This window comes from Sciurus vulgaris (genome assembly GCF_902686455.1).
Source record: "Sciurus vulgaris genome assembly, chromosome: 10".
Taxonomy (NCBI): domain Eukaryota; kingdom Metazoa; phylum Chordata; class Mammalia; order Rodentia; family Sciuridae; genus Sciurus; species Sciurus vulgaris.
In genome coordinates this window covers 18,407,310-18,429,136 of record NC_136470.1, presented here as the reverse complement: position 1 = coordinate 18,429,136, position 21,827 = coordinate 18,407,310, and the positions used below count along the sequence as shown (strand labels likewise).

The 21,827-nt window shown below is 40.7% G+C and overlaps 1 protein-coding gene across 6 annotated transcripts in view; it reads right to left on the bottom strand.

Annotated features, from left to right (window-relative positions):
• APP (amyloid beta precursor protein) overlaps nt 1–21,827 on the bottom strand; it is a 239,573-nt gene that overhangs the window by 14,686 nt on the left and 203,060 nt on the right. For 3 of the 6 annotated variants that reach the window (XM_079156437.1, XM_079156441.1, XM_079156439.1), the window contains 2 exons: nt 9,502–9,723; nt 3,730–3,783 (listed from right to left, as the gene is read on the bottom strand). In XM_079156437.1, the coding sequence (XP_079012563.1) occupies nt 3,730–3,783; nt 9,502–9,723 (276 nt within the window). The remainder of the gene's footprint in view (nt 1–3,729; nt 3,784–9,501; nt 9,724–21,827) is intronic. The other 3 variants (XM_079156438.1, XM_079156442.1, XM_079156440.1) reach the window with 1 other exon arrangement.

Genomic DNA, 21,827 nt, shown 5'->3' with positions numbered 1-21,827 from the left:
TATTTCTGAAATGACACAGAATACTTTTGGTGATAAAAAGAAATCAAATTCATTTAACAAGTCAGTATGACTCATAATGAATGTTTATAGGTCATTAGTTGGAGAGATTCTCAGCAGAAAGAGCTCTTGCTAGTTCGTTTTCATTTGTCAGGTATGGTCATTTAGTAAAGACTTTCTATATACCAAACAAACTTCACTAAAGAAGGAAAAATCAGCCAGGCATGGTGGCATACACCTATAATCCCAGTGGCTCGAGAGGCTGAGTCAGGAGGATCAAAGTTCAAAGGTGGCCTCAGCAACTTAGTGAGGCCCTAAGAAACTGAGAGAGACTCTGTTTCAAAATAAAAAAATAAAAGATAAGTACTGGGGATGTGGCTCAGTGGTTAAGTGCCAACAGGTTCAATCCTTGGTATTTAAAAAAAAAAAGAAAAAGAAAAATTAAGAGGCTCAGAATCATAGGAAAACATCGCCAACAGTAAGCAGATATGCACGTAATGGAACGTGCTGGGTACTTTTAAACAGATGGCAGGAACCTGTGTTCACAGGAGTGTAAGAGGCCTTTTCTGAGCTGTGCTGATCCGTTCCTGGTGCCTCCAGTGCTCACTCTCCATCTAGGTCAGGAGAGGAAAGGGCCTGCTGTGCCCTGGGGAGCGAGGTAGATGTGTTCTTCATGACACCTTTCACATGGCTGGGGGCAGTGTGGGTTCCTTGGTTAGCACAGAGAAGGGTTGGTAATGCACCATAAAGCACAGGGTATCTTTCCATCCCACGTGAAGAGCCTGCTGATGTATTTTTCTTATAATTGTCCTTTAGAGTCTATTTTTACCTGGAAATAAGCCAGAAGGAGTAGCAGCTGGTCTAGAAATCACACTGTTCTCATTGTGGCTCCTATGTGACTCTTCCTGTTAGAGGTTACAACCTTCTGGTTTGTCAGATATGAAAATCAAAGAGAAGTCACTTTCCTTATCAAGATCAAATGGTACTAGATGGGAGAAAACCCAAACCCTTGGCTTGCTTGTTTCTGAGGGCAACGGTGATTACTCGAGTGACACAGAAAATGGGAAGGGTTTCTAAGTCTGAAGTCTGAAGATTTATTTTGGTACCTCAGATTCAAGTGAGTGGCCTCACACAACATGACGATGAAGAACCAAAATCAATGCTACAAAACACCTGGGGAGCCAGTCTAAACGCTCAACAGATTCATGAGCAACACAAAAACCAGGTCTCTCCATGACCCAACACACACCCGGAAAACAATGGTATTCCTAAACCCGCCTTAACCAGAACCTTCCTTGTGTCCCATCTGAACCTCCTTTTCTCTTCTACGCTCTCCTATTGGGTATTGCACGTCTTACAAGGCGTTAAGCAAGGAAGCCTGGCCTAGGATGTTCTCTCGTCTCTACGGAACTGTCCTTGTCAAGTCACGTGCTTCACATCTCTCACAACCTCTCTGGATGCTCGTCTCCAGCATCTGGGTGTGTTCCCCAGTCACACCCCTGGGTAAGTCCTCTCTCTGCTCACATCATAGACCATCTGTGTTGGCCCTTTCTATTCCTCTGCCTTCCAGACTCCACCTCATCTTTCTAAACAGGTAAGGTATGTTCCTTCCATCATTCTTCAAGCTCCAGAGGGCAGGGACCTTATCATTTTAATTTCTTTCAACTCTCTACAGAATGCAATGCAAGGATCCCTGTGAAATATCCAAATGGAATAATACTGTTATTGTATAGCACAGATTTTTGGATGGCTTTCTCCCACTTACATGATATCATTAGCTAGTTTCTAAAAACAAACTGCTGGCCAGGGTACAAAAAAGTCCTTTTCATGTCTGACTTTTAAAAAATGGTCTGCTGTGTCACTGCTATTTCAATAGGAACACACGGGCCTGGCTCGCACAATTCAGAAAACCAGCTGAGCAAGGGCTTCTGCCCATCTTAGATTTGCAGACGGAAAATGGTTCGAACTTAGTTTTAAGAATAATGTCACACTACAAGAGACACACATGCATGCCTGGTATCTATTTATTTAGAAATAAAATGAGAAGTCCCCTGAAGAAAAGTCCCAAGACCAAGGACCCACCTGAGCTGGGTTTGGTTACAGTTAGAATTGAACTGACCCTCTGTTTGGGGCCTCACCAACCAGCTGAGCAGAATGGGAATGTCAACTCCTGGCTCCTTGAAATTCACTTACGTGACACTGACAATAAGGAGGACATTAAGAGAGCCAAAACTGTCTCTGACTTACGATAATTTAAGCTCTCTTAAAAGCCCTTCAGACAGGAGATTCATAAAATCAATGAGATCAGCTGTCAAGACGTGTCACTCCGCTGTCTCTGCTGCCACTGTGCATCACAGCGTGAGAGCAGGAAGATGCCACAAGAAGGGCTCTCAAGAGTCTTCATCCGTGACTGTGCTAGAGGCAGTCACGGCTCGAGCATATACTGGCAGCGAGAGAGACAGGGTCTGCTTCTGGCCCTGCTGCTATCTCAATAGGGAGCAAAGGTTGACTTCTGCACATTGTTAATTTTTTTAAAATTCATTTTTTGTGGGATTGAACCTGGGGGTGCTTTACAACTGAGCTGTATCCCTGGTTCTTCAAAAAAATTTTTACTTTGAGACAGGGCCTTACTAAGCTGCCCAGGCTGGACATGAACTTGTGATCCTCCTGCCTTAGCCTCCTTTGTGGGATTACAGGTGTGCACCACCACACCTAGCCACATGTTGATGTCTTCAAGGCAGATTAATCTCCTGTTCCTTGACTACAGAATGGGACTTTATGAAGATAAAGAAGAAAGTAAATATGGGAAAACAGGCGCTATTGGTAGTGATATTTCCCTAGAATATACAGATTTTTCAATTCAATAACTTCCCCTCTTTCTGATTCTCTGAAAACAGTGGGTACTACCTACTGGGTGAGGCTGTGCACAGCATAGACACCAGGCGTGCATGTGTGTCTCTTATAGTGTGACATTATTCTTAAAACCAAGTTCCAGTCATGAGAACAGAGGGTGGAAAGTGCATTTCTTCTTAATGTTTGGGATAAAAAAGAAGTGTCTATTTTGTTATTAATGACATTGGTAAGTAAAAAATAAAAAGGGCTTGTTTGCACATTATGCATATACATCTGTTATGTTACTTTAGCCACTCATTGGGTGTAAGTATATAAAACCCACAAAAGAGAAAAAGTATTTCTGGCTCTGGAGTTACACCAATTCTGGTATTTTTAGGAAATCCTGCCTATTTTAGTAACTAACTGAAGCTTGAGCCCAATTTAGTTGGAAAAGGACCCGTGTGGACACCAGAGGAGAAAGGAAAGCAAGGCTCACTGCAGGAACCAAGTCAGTCACCACCAAACTGTCTACACCTGCATGGGCTTCCATTTTTGAGGGCAGGTTCTACATAATTCTCTTCATTTAAAAAAAAAAAAAAAGTAAAGAAAGAAAAGGAAAAAAACAAAAAAGAAAAGAACCCAAAATTTGAGAAGAGCATTCTTTTTAGTCTCAAAAGAAAAAGGTTGGAAACAAAAACTAGATCACTTAAATAGGAACTTGGAAAATGAAAAATAAGAAACATTAAAGGAGAATTTTATAAAGTTTGGTTTTAAGGTCATTTCAGATTCTATATGGCAATGTGTGCAACTTATGGGGCTGACTGTGGAGAAAGGGGATCTGTCTTGCTCCAGCTCAAGCGCGAGATGCGGAGAGGCAGAGAGGTGAGGCGGGTCAGGTACCTGGTCGAGTGGTCAGTCCTCGGTCAGCAGCAGGGCGGGCGTCAACGGGCTCAACTGGGCGCAGGAAGCAAGAGACACAGAAAGCAAATGAGACAAATCAAGATGGTGAGTTGTGGCTCCTGAACACAGAGCAAGGAAAAGCAAGTGCAATAAACAAGTTATTAAAAGGAAGCAGCTGGAGAAGAACCTCAGTGGGCCAATCCTGGGCATCAAGAAATGAGAGGGGCACCCCTTCCAAAGCCTCGTTGCCATTGACACGTCAACCCAGTCTCCTCAGCTTCCTCAAAAGCACTTGCCAGGGCACAAAGCAATATCAAAGAAGAGGGAAGGTGGGTTTTCCTCTGAGCTAGTTTAGAGATAGTTTCTTGGCTTTCGATTAGAAATAAAAATGATTCTAGCCAGCCCAGCAGAAAACCTTAAGGATACTTCCTTTAACAACTGTCCAACCTTATCTTCTTTTACAGTTAATTAACCACAAAAGACTTCTTTTAAATCTCCGGAGGAAATGCAAATATGAATTTATCAGGAGAGCAAGGTTTCACCATAAAATCTTTCATTTAGTGAATTGAATTTGTCCTTCATTTGAGGGTAGGAGAGGGAAACCACAGACTTTTACTTCTCTTCTTAAAAGGCTGGTTTCCATTGGATAGATGATATTCTGCTGAACGGTGTGAAGTGAGACTACTTCCTTTTATATTTGTTGACATTCACAATTATTCCTTTGTATGTGTTCTGGGCCTGACCCAAAGAAAACAGTGTGAGTGGCACAATAGTGCCCACCCTTGCTCACCAACATCTGGCATTTCCAAATGCTCCTCGTCAGAAAACGCTTCCTTAAGCTTATATTGGCCTTTGAAGAAATAGGGATGGGAGAGATAAATGAAGTTTTTAGGATTAACAAAAGGGTCAAAGGGCAAATGAAGCCAAGGGAAGAGAAAAAGGTGCTTTGGTAGGGTCTGGCATATGTAGAGGCAAGATGGTAAGAAAACTGAGCTCAGGGGTCGAGGAAACACAAGCTGTGCTTGATGAGACGGCTCCAGGAGCGGCAATTCAGCTGGGCAGCTCACTGATGCTCATGTGCCAAGCATTTACAAGGGGGGTTCTAAACCCCAATCCATGGTGAGGGAAGGAAGTGGCAGCAAGTGGAGTATTCAAAATACAGAAAATCTTGTTTCTGAGACATCTGGGTACATCCAAAGAGGAGAGCACTTGTCCTTTCTGGTGCATCTAAACCCAGGCCCAGCACTTACGTCATCTACAACCTTGGGTGAGCAACCACATCTGAGGTGTTTCTCCATATGGAAAACAGAAGTGATAACATCCCACCTCCAATTGTAGTAAAGAACAAAGGACTTTAAAAGTCCAAAATACTACAAAATTGCATTTATTAAAGTCCCTATTATTAAATATCCTATACTGACTTGCTTTGTGGATGACAGTTCGGATGACGGTTCTCTGGCACTTTATTCTTGCACTAGAATTAGACACACTTCTGTCTGCAACTCACAAATACATTTCATCAGTGAAGTCTCGTTTCTCTGTTTCCTTCTTTTCCCCATGTGCAAAAACACGTATAAGTAACTTTATTCCTCCTTATACAGTGGAGTGGACTGAAGGATTATTGCACTTTGAAGGATTATTGCACCGATGACCAGGGCCCCCAATGGTGCTCCACTTGTAGTTATGAACACCAAACCACACTTGCAGGAGCAAATTCGCAAGTCGGAGTGGTGGGGTCATTTCTCACTTGATGAGAAAATTGTTGGACCCAGTGGGAAGCCATTACATTTGTGTTTTAACTGTAGGATGAAGAGCTGGTGGCCTCTGGGGCCACAGCTATGCCACTACTTATATTCCTTATGATCTTGGACAAATCACATTCCTCATTTGCAAGCAGGTAGGGGTTTTCCCACACTCCTCTGTGGAAGAAACTTACAAATAATAAAGCACAAATCCACAATTATCACTTAGGAAACTATTGGAAAGTATCAAATATGCATTGGAGAAAGTCTGAAAGACATTACAACGAAGTGATTTCATTCCTTAAATCTGGGTGAGATTACTCCCATAAATGTCCCTCTACTTTCAAAAAGTAGAAAAGACTTTTTTAATATCAGAAAAATGTATTTGTGATACACTAATTTTTTTTTTTTTCAATGTAAAACAACAGAATGCTCAGGCAGTGGACCCTCACTGGACTTGACTGACTGCTCTTGAGAAAAGCGACACCTTTCTGGTAAGCCCTGGAAGCGAGGATGATGAGGACTTCGTGGACTAAGGAAAGAAAAAACGCCTCTGAGAACTGTAGAAGTTTCCAGGGGAAGGTGAGTGTGCATGTATCTGTAAAGAGAAAGACTAACAAGGAACGAGTTTCTGGGTGAGGGAGAAGAGAGGTGAGAAGGGAAGAAGTGAGGGTCTGCAGGACTGCATTACCACAGGCCTTCTTATCTATTCAGTCATCTTAAGGACACATGCTCTGGGCCATGTGGGGATTCATCTGGAGACAGGATGAAGATAAAGTCTCTTTAATAAGATCTTGGTTCCATTAAAAAAAAAAAAAAAAAGGGCAAAAAAAGAAAGCAAGCTACCACTGAACACCTGCTGACCAGCCACTCTGCCAAGAGCTTCTCACGTCGTCTCACTTGGTGCTCACGTCATGCCTTTGAGCTGGGAATGAATATCAACCTTATTTTACAGGTGAGGCCACATCTAGGGAGGATAAGTAACTCGTCCACCAATCAATCACATAGCAGAGCTGGACTTGAAGCTCAATTCAGAAAGTGTTTTTGGTTGTCACTAGGGAAAGAGAGGATGCTATGGGCATTTAGTGGATGGGGTCAAGGATGTCAGGTGCTGTACCCAGGGCAATGCCAACTAATCTCACTCTGTGTGAGTTTCTAACTTACCACTGATATTGCAGGAGTTCATGACAGTGTGAACCAAACTGAATTTTATACATAAATACCATGCATTTTTGCAGTTTTTAATATAACCTGGATATATCAGAAGCACACTATGGAGTGAACTGGGGGAAAATTACTTTATTCAGAACTTTTCCCAAGAGTTATTTTGGAAAATCATATTGCTGATGCTTCTGCTGCTTATGGACCCAGAATTACTGAAACAGTGCCCAGTATAGTTGGCGGCTGTATTTATCATATCTGTAGGTAACAAACAACCGACGGTATCATTGTTTCTAGTTGTTGGGGTTGAGCACCATATTGATTTTCTACCTAAACCTTGCCAAGTTTATTCAAAGATTAACTGTGGTGAGTCAGGAGGGCAGCTCAGTAGTAGAGCCTGTGAATTGCATGGTCACGGCCCTGAGTTCAAGCCCCAGCACTACCAAAAAAATTAAAGACTAATTGTTGAGGAGGTGTTTCAAAGTATTTGTTATAAAAGGAGTGCTGCATCTGATAAAGGAGAGATTGGTGAATCAGGACTCTGAGATTTTAGGTACTATTGTCTCCTATTGCTGTTTTTTTTTTTTGGTGGTGGTGGTGCTAGAGTTAATATTGGAACCAGGGCCATGTGCATGCTACCCAAGCACTCCACCACTGAGTTATGTCCTCAATCTCTCCCAATACTTTTATATGAGAGTCTGCTGTTGGTCAACAGCAAATCTTTATTTAATAAGAATATCAGCTTTGATAAAGTCTAGGCAATTAACATGTGAATCTCCTGTGGTTCAGAGGCACTGAACCAAAGACTTTGCCCACCTGAGCACACTGGCAATACCCAAGGGCTGCAGTGTGTGATTGTGATGATGATTGTGTGTGTGTGTGTGTGTGTGTGTGTATGTTGTGTACTCCTGTACAGACTGTCTCCCAGGGCTGATGCCACAGGGTGTGTATTAGGAAAAGAGCCAATCTGGTATACATTTGGTTTCTCATTTTAGAAAATGAGACTGTACATTTTTTATAAAATTTCTCATAGGATGTTGAATAATGAGGATTTTAAGTGGCTCAATTATATCTACTTATGAAAAATGATACAACCAGTACTCTAGCAATAATATAATTTGATAAGAAAACTATCTAGATCTTGGATAACCAAGTATTCTTAAATTATTTTCTTGTGTGAGTAGGAATAATTTTAATATTTAATATAGGAAACACACTGGGGTGATTACTCATGTTGTGCACATAGCCTATACAAAGATTTTCTGTAGTAGTTCTTTTTAAAAAATACTTGTCCAGTGTGCTTAAGGTATAAAATTGGATTTAGGTTTAGTTCGAGGAGCACACTGATCGTATTTTCTATAAGGTAACTGCATTATGAATACAAAAATATCATCAAAGTTTGGTACTTTAAGAAAGAAAATCATAGGTAAAATCGCCTTGTGTTGCTGAAAAACTTGTCATTAGTTTAAAAAAGAAAAAAGCAAGGTGTTCATGTTTGTGGTTTTGCACTTCTAAGGTTTTGCGCTTCTAATTGTGTAAAAGTGATGAAAACAAACTAAAAGATGCTCTTTTCTACACAGATAGTTCTGCTAAGAAACACCTGGGAAAAAGTATACTGTCTAGGTGCACAAAATTGTTGATAGAGAAAAACCTTAATTCTCAGAACTATCATAGTTCTGAGAAAATGTACAGTAACGTGCCCCTGAATTCTGACAGCGGCCCTAAATTTAAATTGCTAAACAAATTTATTTAAAGCTTTAGGAAACTTACATTTTATTTATATGTGGTCCTCTATTTTTACCTTTAACATTTATTGCAATTTGAATTTTTGTATGAATAAATAGCCAGCAAAGACCATCTTGGTGCCTGTCAAGTCTCCGTTATGCAGCCCACCACAGCTTCTCTCCACTGGGTGAACTGTAATGTCCTCACCTGATCACCTGTTTTCTTTGGTGGTGGGTATTTTAGCCCACTATTCTGTAAACACAAGCTGAATATTGTGCTTTCATTCCAGAAGCGACAAAATACCTCTCAATGAGAAAGTGTTTTTTAAAAATTCCTATCAGAAACCACCACTTAGTTTTCTGATGCCTCAATTTCCTTATTTGAAAAATAGTCATTAAAACAATATATGGTATATAGCACATACTCTCTATGTATCCACTCTTATTATTATATAATTATTATTATCTTTTTTGAGACTGGGTCTCGCTATGCTGTCCAGGTTGGTCTCGAATTCATGGGCTCCAGTGATCCTCCTGCCTCAGCCTCCCAAGTAGCTGGGACTACGGTGTGAACCACCATGCTTAGCTCTATGTGCTTAAAAAGAAAATGGGGAAAATTAGTGGAATCTCATTGCCACACATTTTCCAGATGGAGAATGGCTTCTTAAATAATGTATGTTTTTAAAGGAGTGATAACTCTAAGGATAATACTCCCCCAAACGTAAACCTGGATCCCTGGGAAACAACGGGCCCTTTACTCAAGTGTTCTATGTAACTATAATCGCCTCCTGTTGTCACCCACAAAATGGGACTGTTATCTTTGCTGAGAACGATCAGTTTATTTGCTTCATAAAGAATAAATAAATAACTTATTGCTATTATTTTATAAATGTAAATAATAATTCAAATCTATCAATGTAGTAAAGATTATTTTAATAACATAACAATTTCTAATATTTACTTCTTAATCAAAATAAAATTAAGTGACAATATCATTACCTTAAAAAAAAATCAGCACTCAGAAACATTAAGATTACATGTGTGCATGTGCATGTGCACACTTGCCTACATGAGCACATATATGCGCACTTACCTACGTGCACACACATCTCAGGATGCTCCTGCTCCCTTTGGGGGACTCTTACCTTCATTTTCGGTATTGGCTGGCACGGAGTCCACCCCAAAAGGATGCCACGGCTGGAGATCATCCAGGCTGAACTCTCCATTCACGGGAAGAAGCTCCACGGTGGTTTTCGTTTCGGTCAAAGAAGGCATGAGAGCATCGTTTCCGTAACTGATTCTTGGTTCGCTGATCATGTTGGCCAAGACATCATCCGAGTAGTTCTGCTCTTTCTGAAGCAGCTCATCTAAACAAAACAAGCAACTCCATGGTGAGTAACAATGATCCCAACAGCAGCAGGAGCAGCAGCTCCCGGCAAGCCAGGCAGAGCTGGACATCACTCAGACCCAACCTCTGGATACTGTTATCTCCATCTAACAGATGCGAAAACTGAGGCACATCGAAGTTAAGCAACTTATGCAAGGTCACAGCTGGCAAGTACCCTTGGTGGAATCTGAATTCAAAGAGAAGGGCAGTTGGCTGACATTCAACAGTCATGCCAGTCCTCCCAGAGGTGAAAGGTGTCAGGAGCTAAGCTGCCATTTCCTTCTCTCTAGAATCCAATGATCACAAAGGAATCAACAGTGTGCTTTGGTGTGGTGTTTGAGGCAGTGTTATGGTTAGGATCTGGAAGGTCCCCAAAGGCTCATGTATTGAAGGCTTGGTCTCCGGTGCAGCAATGAGCAGAGGTGGGGGTTTTGGAAAGTGATTAAGCGATGACGGATCTGACCTCTAGACTAAAAGAGTTCACAGCTGAATTGACTCTTGGGAGGTGGTGGAAACCACAGCAGGTGGGACCTACTTGAAGGGAGTGGGTCCTTGGGGATATGCCCTTGGGGACTGCATATCTTGATCCTGATCCTCCATCCCCGGTCTGCTCTCTGGTTGCCATGAGCTCAACAGCTTTTCTCTGCCACACCTTCAACCATGTTTGTGCCTTGAAACCAGCAGACCACAAACTGAAAGTTTTGAAACTGTGAGCCAAAAGAAACTTTCTACTCTGAAGTAGTTTTTCTCAGGTGTTTTCTTACAGTGACAGAAAACTGACCAACACAGGCAGAGTGTCAGCAGTTGGTAAGCTACAATTTCTTGCCAAGCCAAAGGGCATACCCATTCCTGTAGACCATGGGGAGTCTTCCTGGAATGGGTGTATGGCTAAGAAAAGCATGACAGACTGTTGGTCGACTCTATTCTTAAACATTTCTTATCATTTTGTCTTGAAAAAAATCTGTTTCCCCAAATGCTCCTCTGGTGCTACACGATCTACCACATTTTTGTTATATTTTTAGAAATTAGAGATCCATAGACAGCATACATGTCATTAACAATAATTTTTTATTAAATAGAGTATCTTGTTTTCTAATTACACCTGTGCCAAGGGTTTACTGTATTATATATTTCAAACCAATCACTGGTTAGTATTGTGGGAGACAATGAAAAAAATATACTTAAATTTGATACAAAGCATTTTACTATCACACTTCAAATTCTTTTAAGTTGACAAAACCCTTACAATTTATCTGAAAAATTAAAATTCTGTTCAAATAGACCCATTAAAACAATTTGATGGGATAGCATTAAGGTATGTGATTAATATCCTTCCATATAATCAGTTTTATTGTGAGAGATTATGTAAAATGATAGAATCCACAGCAAATTAGCCCTTTTGAAGTCTCTTTTGAGCCATAATATATGCCTATTCACTGCGGCACTGTACTAAAATTCAATATTTGATCCTTTCAATGACCTTTCCCTTACAGATAAAAGATCCATATTACATTTCCTCCAACTTTTTCATGTCTTACAAAGTCACAGGTAATGGCTAATAACAGCTGATGTCTGTCTGAATAAATTAAATGGGATTTTTTAATATATAAATCTTATGCTTATGACTGTTAAGCACTTGCTATCCTGAAAACAGGGTATCCTGGAATACTTATTGGTGCTTATACATTCATTTCAAGAGAAAATAATCTTTGCCAGTGAGGGAGCTCTTGATTCCCCCGGGGCCATGTTGTTCTTGGAGTTTGTGGTATTTACTATTGCTTACCTTCCTCCAGCACCTGGAAACATTCTGTCTTGCATATACCATACTGAGCTTCTTCCCTACAATGTCTCTGAATAACTCTCCAACCTCTAGGTCTTTATTTTCTTCTTGTATTGCTTTCTATAAGTCTCCCCTTTGGAAATTCCACCATGCTTGAAAGTCTAAGTATCTCCTACCTTTGGATGAATCTGAAATGTTTTCCCTCAGCTTTGTCTTCTCTCTCCCACTCTATATATTTCCAAGGTTTGGTCGATGTGTTAACCTAGATCTCCCTCCTGATCCATGAACTTCCTCGGTACAGAACTGTGCTCATACTCCTGCCTTCCCACGTCTAATCATCCCTAATCATCCGTGACTCACACTTACCACTCCTGGTAACTTCTGTATTTCATTTCTAAATCCTCTCATCAACATCTTACTCACTTTTCCACAGCCCTCTTCCTTGGATCAGGATGACTTTTTAACTAGTCTCCTTATTGTTGCCTATGGTCTGAATGTTCCACAAAATTCATGTGTTGAAACTTATTCCCCACTGTGGCCTTTTGGGAAGAAATTGTCACAAAGGCTCCGCCCCCATAAATGCTTAATCAGTGCCTTATAAAAGGAGGGAACTACCTCAGGACTTTTTTAGAGCCTCTGTTCTGTCATGTGAGGACACAGGTTTGTTCCCTCTGGAGGATGCAGCACGGCGTGGCTTCGTTTTGGAAGCAGAGACACTGTGCCCATAGTAGACTCAGAACCTGCCAGTGTCCTTTTTTAATTTTTATTTTTTGGCACCAGGGATTAAGCCCAGGCATGCTTAACCACATCCCTAGCCCTTTTAAATTTTGAGACAGGATCTCACTAAGTTGCTTAGGGCCTCCCTAAGTTGCTGAGGCTGGCTTCAAACTTATGATCCTCCTGCTTCAGCCACCGAAGCCATGAGGATTATGGGGTGCACCACTGTGCTCCCTACAGTGTCGTGATCTTAAGACTTGAGTATCCAGAATAGTGAGAAATAAATTTCTACTGTTTCTATTACTGAGTCTCAGATATTGTCACAGCAGCACAAACTGACTAAAATACTGTTCTTTCAACTAATTTTTTTTTGTTATTTGTTCCCTAGATCTTTCCCTAATAATGAGGAATGGCTTCTCCCCACTTCAGTGGGTCCTCGCTTTCTATTGAATTGATCAAACTCCTGGGCCAGACACTGGAGGTCATCTGTGATCTAAGCCCACTCCACGTCTCCAGCCATGTGGCTCTCAGTCCCTCTCTGACACACAGTCCTCAGGCTGAAAGTTGTAGGTCATCCCCAGAGGGAACCACGTATTCCACCATGACACCTTTGTTCTCTGTTCCTATAACCTGGGGAACTCATCTCTGCTTTTCTAAATTATCTAAATTCTTTGAAGTCCAGCTCAGATGCCCTCTCCCCTTTGACTCTCCTCTGAAGGTAGGCATTATTAATCTTACAGGACAAGAAACTGAGGCTGGGACAATGAACTCATCTCCCACGCCAGCCAACATTGGTATTGAAATCCAACTCCTAGGCTGCCTAACATTTACCTCCCTGCACTTAGCCCCTGCCTATTTCCACCTCTCCTGGTATCAGAAGGAGTTCAATCCTGGTTTCATCATTAGATTGCACATTTACAGAGTCAATGAAGAAACCAAGGCATGGTTTCTGAAACTGTTCCACTGTCTTTAGTAATGTCATCTGCTCTTGTGGGGTTGCGAGTTGACATAATCATCACTAACCCTATGAAATGGTTGTTGCTTTTAACTCCCTGAAAGTCATTTCCCAAAATGGGTAGCTAGAGAAGGGGAATTCTGAGCCTACCTTAGCTTTTGGCAGCAAAAAAGGCAGGGTAGAGGATTATCAGAGAGTGTTAGGGTTTAGATATGAGGTGTCCCCTAAAAGCTCAAGCGTGAGACAATGCAAGAAGGTTGAGACATGAAATGATTGGGTTATGACAGCCTTGTCCCAGTCAGTGCATTAATCCCCTGATAGGGATTAACTTGGTAACTGTAGGCAGGAGGGTGTGGCTGGAGGAGGTGGATCAATGGAGGTGTGCCTTTGGGATGTAATTTGGCAAGCTGAGCTTAGTCTCTCTCTGCTTCTTGGTGTGATGTTTTGAGCTGCTTCCTTCCAATACACTCTTTCACCTTGATGTTCTACTTTACCTGGAGCCCTGAGGAATGGAGTCCGCCATCTATTGACTGAGACCTTTGAGACCATGAGCCCCCAACTAAACTTTTCCTCCTCTAATTGCTCTTGTGAGGTCTTTTGGTCACAGCATCAAAAAGCTGACTAGAACAAAGAGAAAAACCTTACATCTGTATTTCCTAGAGTATCCATGGCATTTCAGGTTGAAGTAAGTTGTAGGGCCCCTTTTTCTCTTCTATGTCTTATCCACTGGCAGGAAATTTCCTTCAAATAGGAATCCAAATGCCAGCTCCTTTGATTGTGAATTTTCCTGATTTGTTATATTCACTTTCAGGAAATTTAAATGAAAGAATGAATTATTCAAGAAAAGTTACACTTTTAGCTAAGCAAAAAACACTTAACCATTCTTTTCTTTTTGTTCGGAGGTACCTTTCTTAACATAGGAGTTTTAGGAAAAAACTATCCCTGGCTATATCATTTGGAAAAATAAAGTCAATGTGATTTTAAGGGGGAAAAAAAGAGGATTACCCCTAGTTGGGGTAGGCTTCAATTTTATGCTATAAAATATCTTTCAGTCAGCAACCTCTTGATGTTATCAAGGGCTCTCAGTATTTTACCAACAGTAAATGCATTGGTCCTGGGCAATTGCTCCTGTGACCAAATATGCAGAGCCCCTAGGATTATTTCATTGTTCATTTTGAGTAGGACTTCATCTTTGACTCCTGTGGTGAGGCTAACCACCTTCTACCATGATGGATTGTCCTTTTATCTGAATTAATTTAATATTTTATTACAATGCTTTAATGGCCTACATTGGGAATTTCCAAAGCTTTTAAAGCATCTACATTTGCCAACTGTTGTATTAAACTGAAGGAGTACATTCATTTTCTCTCGCCACAATTTTTTCTTCCTTTCCTAAAAGCTATTACTGCTCAAAATTGCAGCGGTTACTTCTGGAGCCAAATATACCCAGATCCTTAAGTTTTGCAGCTTAAAGTAGAAATATTTAACTGATTTCAATGATGGTAATATTTAACCTTTGGTTTAAGCAACAGAGGTAATTTCAAATATTAAAATACACAATGAACCCCATCACTCTGCTCTTTTAAAAATGCTTTGAGAATGTATTTAGGTATACTTAGAGTATATAAGAAAAAAAGAACCCCACCACTTAGCTATCATTGAAAAATATTGAAAATGCTTCTAAGAAAGTAACATCAAAAGAGACAGTAGTGATTTCATCTCCAAGTGGCTGAACTATTCTGTTTTTGTAGAAGCAACAGATATCCATGATTGTTCATTTTGAGAGGAATGACTTCATAAATAAAAAAGGACTGCTGAATAAGAAACAGATGAATTCTATGTAATTCATCTGAGGTTCTTTTCATTATCAACCCACTGGCCAAATTCCTTCTAGAAATCCAATGGTCACATTTTAGGTTTCAAGAAAATAAAGTTTATAGACATTATGTCAATACCAATTTTCTTTCTACGCGCTTCATAATTACTTGTGATTACTGAACGACATCTTCGATACAGCAAAGACACTTCAGGCAGAGGAACACTGTCTTTATTCACGGGAGGGGCCATCTCAGCCTTTCTGCTGTAAAACATGGTTGTCCCAGGTCTGGTTTGGAGACCAGTGATAACGAGGTCCTTGGGCTTGCCATATTTCCTTTTGTCAAGAATTGATATGTCATTGCCAGTATAATTTTCATTTTCTGATTCTTCTGGCTCCTTGTGTAAAATATTTATCTCTATCCTCTAGCCAAAACTCAATTTCTTTTAAATCTTATCTCACAGGGGCTCTCATGTGGCCAACTCTTATCATTTAAATAGGTATTTACTTACCCATCTGCCAGAAAGGACTGAGGATAACACCTTACACACTCCACGATAGGCACCGCCCATCCCAACACAGCTGTGCTGAAGTATTTTGTAAAAGGATGTAATTTTTCCCTATCAAGAAGTCACTATAAATCAACTGTCATCCATTCTAGGCATCCTGCCCACACCAGTACTATGAGATCAGATTTAATTTTCCAATCAGAGTTTTGTGCATGTCTGATTCTTGGCTCAGCATTTTATTGCTATGCTGTTTATCTTATTTAATATCTCCATGGCTTCTGAAACTCCTTAAGCTTGTATTCCTCATCCATAAAATTCTGGGCTATTGGTTGGGTGGTCTTTGTAGTTCCTTCACATAAATCCTGTTATCTCAACTCTTGCTACGTAAGTGTCCTCTGGGTGTTTGTTAGAAATGCAGAATCTCAGTTCTCAGAATCTGCCCATGAATGAGACCCCCAGGCGACTCTCACGCATGCTACAGCGAGGGACCTACTCTCCACCATGCCAACTACAGGTATCACTATGCCATGGCCTCGGTTATCCCTCTACAAAAGAAAAAACAAACCTCAGAGCAGAACAAAAAGATAAAAACAAGGTATGAGACATAACCATGAACAAGAAGCTACACTGCCAGAGGAAATTTCATCTCCAAACACCTTGAAGTCTTGTTCTTAGAATCAACACGCCGATGACCTGAAGCTCTCATTTTCCGGTTGTGTTTTTGTACCACAAAGTCACAGGAAAGACTGGTCATGGATTTCCTTCCTCACCAGAACATTTTTTAAAACAGGAAGTCACATAACAACAAGAACTGGGAAGTATTCAGGCGACAGGTCAGTATCATACAGCATGACACTTAAAAGAGTAGAGGGCATCAGGGGTCACATGTCACCTCTGGGCTCTTCCCAGAAAAGAGCAGCTCTCCTCCACTGAAGACACTTTGAGCAGACCAGCCTGGCTGGTAAGTTGATTTACTTCAAAGCAGGGACTCATCAAAGCTTCAGTGGAGTAGAAGCTATGTGGAATGCTGAACTGGAGAACTCTACAGGGTCCTCGAGTAATTAGGGCACATGAGGGATGTTTTGTAATTAGTCATCTGTGATGTTCGTCATGATGCAACTGAGACATGCTAAGACACATTAAAAGCAAGAGATGAACTGACTCATGACAACATCCATTTCTGTGGCCTTTCCATATCTATCCATCAGCTCATCATCACATGATCTTTATGTTGGGAATAGCACCTGGCTGAGAGCAGAATAAACAGACATCTATCCTGAGAAGTACGTTTAAAATTAGTAACTGGCACATGTCTGTAATCCCAATGGTTCAGGAGGCTGAGACAGAGAGGATAGGGAGTTCAAGGATGGTCTCAGCAATTTAGCAAGGACCTAGGTAACTTAGTGAGACCCTGTCTAAAATGGGCTGGGGGTGTAGCTCAGTGGTTAACTTTCCCTGTGTCCAATCCCTCGTGCCTCCACCCCTCCCCCCAAAAAAGAATTGGTATCTGAACCTGAGTCTCCTAATTTCTAATGCAACCTTGTCATGAAAATTCAAAGAAAACAAGTCTACTTGACACCAATTAGGAACTTGTATTATGGAAGCATCACCCCACACATCCACCATCACAAATACCCTGCCTTCCACACTTTTTGTGATAATTTTGAAAATGGACGCACTTGATTATAATATATATATTAAATGAAAAGACCAAGGTAAAAGAGGTTAAAGTCATAGTCCAAGAGCCTCTTGAGCTTGGAGCAGCAAGGTTAGGTGAAAAGAGCGTGAGAGCAGGCGAGGCTCCTTCCTTTACCACATGAGGCCTTACCAGTCACTTCCATCTTGATGGTCCATCCTCAACAGTGTCCCGGGAAACACCGCCTCACACTTCCTTGAGGTCCCTTTCTCAGAAGATTGGGGGAGGATGATAGCCCCATGAACTCCCTGCCTCTGGGTTTCAGCAACTCCAAGTCACATTTAAAATCGTTCAGACGGACTTGGAGCTGCTGAACAGTGGATTTAGTCTGTACTCAATCACATAAAATATCTTTTTTTAAAATCTACAATATAATATGGTGAGTAGGACAGTTCAATGGCCGAGAGTGAAACTGCATTCTTATCCAAGTTGGGGAAAAATTTATAGACATGTTATCACAAAATAATGCCGTTCCACAAATCTAGTTTTTACCTTGACCTCTGGAAAATTAGGACAGTCCTCTTATTTTTAGCCACACTATCAATCTTGAAAATCTTCCAGAGTTCAAATTCAGACTCCATGTCTAAAACTGGGTTTATTTTTATTTAGCAGCTTCCTGGTTACAGATTTTAAAATGGGGCGTGCTTTGTCCACTTAGGCAACAAACTGTTCCTGGAGGGAACACAGGCTGCACAGGGTCCGTGATAATATTCCTTACTGCAAGTGACATTTTCCTGAATTATCACTTGTCTGGCTTAGATTAAAGGTAAGGAAAGAGTCCCTTTTCATTTAAGACAAATTTCCTTTTGGCTTTCAAACTTACACATCAAACAAGTTTTATCTACTAATGGTATCAGTCAGAAATCAAGATAAAAGTCAGCCAGGCTCCCTGGCATCTGAGAGCAGACTAGAAGGCTTCTTTTTCACATTTATTTGTGTAACATGTGCCAATGTCCTGATCTTATTTCCAACTACATTTGGGGGGCTGGTCTTAATTCCACATGGGTGGTCAGGAACCTAAAATCAGACTAAAAAAGCAAGTTTACAGAAATAATCTCTGAAAGTATGTTGTGCTGAGGTTGCAATTCTCATATACACTCTATAAATGTCCTTGTTTTGATGAAATTGTCAAGAATTTAGGTGAAAGAGCCATTCGGCCTTTAACATAGCATTTTTGGATTATTTCTGTTAAGTCAAAAGTTTTATTAAAATAAAAAACTAGTGCTGTAGACACTACTGTATCTAACTGTAAATATCTGGATGGTTTCCTCTCGTTAATTTATAGTGAAATTGCATCACATGAGCCCTTAATTTAAGCTAATAAAAACTGCACATTCTCTCCAAAAACCAAAAATGAATGATTTTTTTGCTTCATATCCTTTAAACACAAGAAAAGTATTTCATATGGTCTTCAACCCAAGAAACAGCTGTCTCTTCACATGCTAGAGGAAAAACTGGCTGTCTTTGAGCTAGTTGGGAGATGTGCATTTTTATGGCTGAGCTAACAGAATTTCAAGGAAATTATTATGTGGCTTTCTTCAAAACAGTCCTTAAAATCTTAACCCCTGCAGCAAAGCTATGACTTCACTGTGGTTTATATCTATTTATGTATAAAGGAATCAGTTGATACTAATTACAAGAGTAACATACATTCAGTACAAAAAATGTAGGAAAAAGCAACAACAAAAACTCATTTGCAATCCCATCTCTAGAGATAACCAAGAGTAATTATAGTTTTTGTTAAATGTGTTTATCCTTTAATGAACTGATTATTTCATCCCTTCCTCATCCTCATTTTGTTATCTATTTTTATTTTTTTGTACCAGGAATTGAATCCAGGGGTGCTTAATCACTGAGCCACATCCTCAGCCCTTTTTGTTTTCAGACTGGTGCTCATTAAGTTGCTTAGGACCTCGCTCAGTTGCTGAGGCTGGCTTTGAACTTGTGATCCTCCTGCTTTAGCCTCCTAGGCTGCCATATTACAGCTGTGTGCCATTATCTAATTTTTCGAGTGTGGATAATGAAATTATACATTTTGAGGTTACTGACATATGCAGATAGTGCTTAGAATTAGGATTATTAGATCTGAGGACACAGAGAGATGGACTCAAGAAGAAGAATTCTCCAATTTTCTGCTCCAGCATTTACTTTTCAGTTTTCTGAGGTTGTTTTGCAAACTTGGTGCAGTTTTATTTATTTTTTTTCTTGGTTGTTTGTTTTTACTTCTAAAGTCTTAGATTTAAATTGGCAAAATGAAATGTGACATTTACTAATCTGAAATAGTATCATATTTCATTTAAAAAATGAAAAATGCTAATGCTTCTTAGAGAGGACAAAAAAAGTGAGGGGAAAAAAAAAAACCTCAAAAGAGTTTTCCTGTGCTTGTGCACATTTTTTTAAATAAATGCTAAGTCATTCAGAAGGCTGTATATAATGTAAGCCCAGTGTCTCCTGGTTCTTTCTTTGCTGATGGTTGGGGTGTTCTGGGCATCAATCCATACGGTCCCCTTTGCTCCATCTGAGCTCTGCACCAATTAATAGATTAGGCAGAGATTAAAACATCACCATTACTTCTGATATTCTTTGCAATATCCTACTGGACCACATGATGGCTTCTTTGGGGAGTGAGTCACATGAAGGGCAGACACTCGGCTTATTCAGATGCATGTGGACCAGATATCAGCTCCAACTTGATCCTCTGGCTACACGAGAAGAGGGAAAGAGAACCAGTCATGCAAGATACACCCACAGCATAGCTGCTGACTGATTGGTGGTCTCAGTGGGTGGTGTCCCTATAGCTCTGTCCTGTGTGATCTGTATAAATGTGCCTCTGCAGTGGTCCTGTCTGACCAGCACCCTATCCAGCACAGTCCAGAGAAGTCATTTGACCAAGAGAGACCGTGACGTGCACCAGAGCAGATGAATGAAATGGAAAACGCACCCCTCCCAAAAGACAGCCATCACTCTGGTGGTGTGAAGGAAGCACATTCTGATTCCTGTTGATAAGCGATTAATTGGTAGAATTTTACACTTTAGAGGACATAAAAATTGGTTAGCTAGGCTGATGAGCTCATGTTAGAAAGGAAGATTTTCAACATGTACACATAGTTAATTTCACTCAAAGAGCTTAAAAGATTTATACTGAATTATAAGAGGTAAAAGTGTAAGATTAGGACAAATACATCTCATCACAGTGGGGGATGGGCTCCTGTTCCTAGAGACAGCACATCATCTTCCTGTTCAGGATGGCTCATTTGAAGTGTCAATTAATGTAGGTAAAAATCTAAATAAATCCTCTATGTTTTCCACACAAAACTCTCTTTCCAGTGAGCAATTCCAGACACAGCAACAGCTCTCTATTCTGCAGATTATTCATATGCTCCCTTAATGTTGTATGGGAAATTCAGCCAGGAAGTGGCAGGAGCTTGGCAGCTGTGGCTTGGCACTGGATGGAAAACGTCTCTCCAGGAAGGCTTTCACAATGCACAGACGTGAGAGAAGCCAAGGAACCCACTTTACGGAAAAGGATCTGGGACTAAGGAAAAAAACCAAACCACTTTATCATTAACTAGTGGGTCCATCCATTCGTTCACCTATTCAGCAATCTTAACACCTTCCAGGCCAGTGTTAGAAAGAACAATGTCAATTTTTTTTTTTTTTTTAAACTAAAAGAACTCATGCTTAAGAGAAAAAGAGTGGCAGAAAAGTAACTCCCATAGAAGTGTTATGGTAGGAACAAGGACAGAGTGAGAAAGAGTTGAGATTGAGCTTTGAGCTGGGGGTAGTGATTGTATGGTTTAGAGCTGAGCGTCCCTCAAAGTCCACATGTAGAGGTTTAGTGCACAGGTGGAGCTACTGGGAGGCGGTAGAGCTTAGGATGTGGGGCTAACAGGGGGTCCTCGAGTCACTGCAGCTGTGCCCTTAAAGGGAATTATGGGTCTACACCCACAGGCCCTCTTGTCATGATGTGCTGTCATCCACCACCAGCAGTCAAACCAAGGAACTCTCTACAGAAAAGGATCTGGAACTAAGGAAAATCAAACCATTTTATCATTAATTAGTGGGTCCATCCATTCATTCACCTATTCAGTTCACCGGCTCATCATGGACTTTGACTTCCAAAACTATGAGCTAAATCAACATTTTCTCTTTATAAAGTTGGTTGCCTCAGGTATTTTGTTATAGTAAGGTGAAGTTGATTAACACAGTGATCCTACAACAGGGCTGTAGGGAATGAGATTGCCATCCTAGCAGGCACAGGTGTGTGCACCATGACACAGAAGACAGGCTGCCCAGGGCTGCTGGGACACAGGAGAAGTGAGAGGGGAAGCAGCTTAGACAATATGAGGGGTTTTCAGGAGACATCCAGAGGGCAAGGGAATACACTGACCTGTACCATGAGTATACTATTAGCAAAATCCCTGACTAGGAATTCTACAGGCCAAGTGATCTGTGATTCATCAACAAGTAATGAAAAAAAGGAATGGAAAGGAAGTCTGGAGTTTACGAAAATATGCCAATATTAACAATGGGCAAGAGGACAACAGGTAAGGAGACACGTGATAGTGACAGCACCAAAATATGTTGAGGAAGTGGCACAAGGAAGGACCC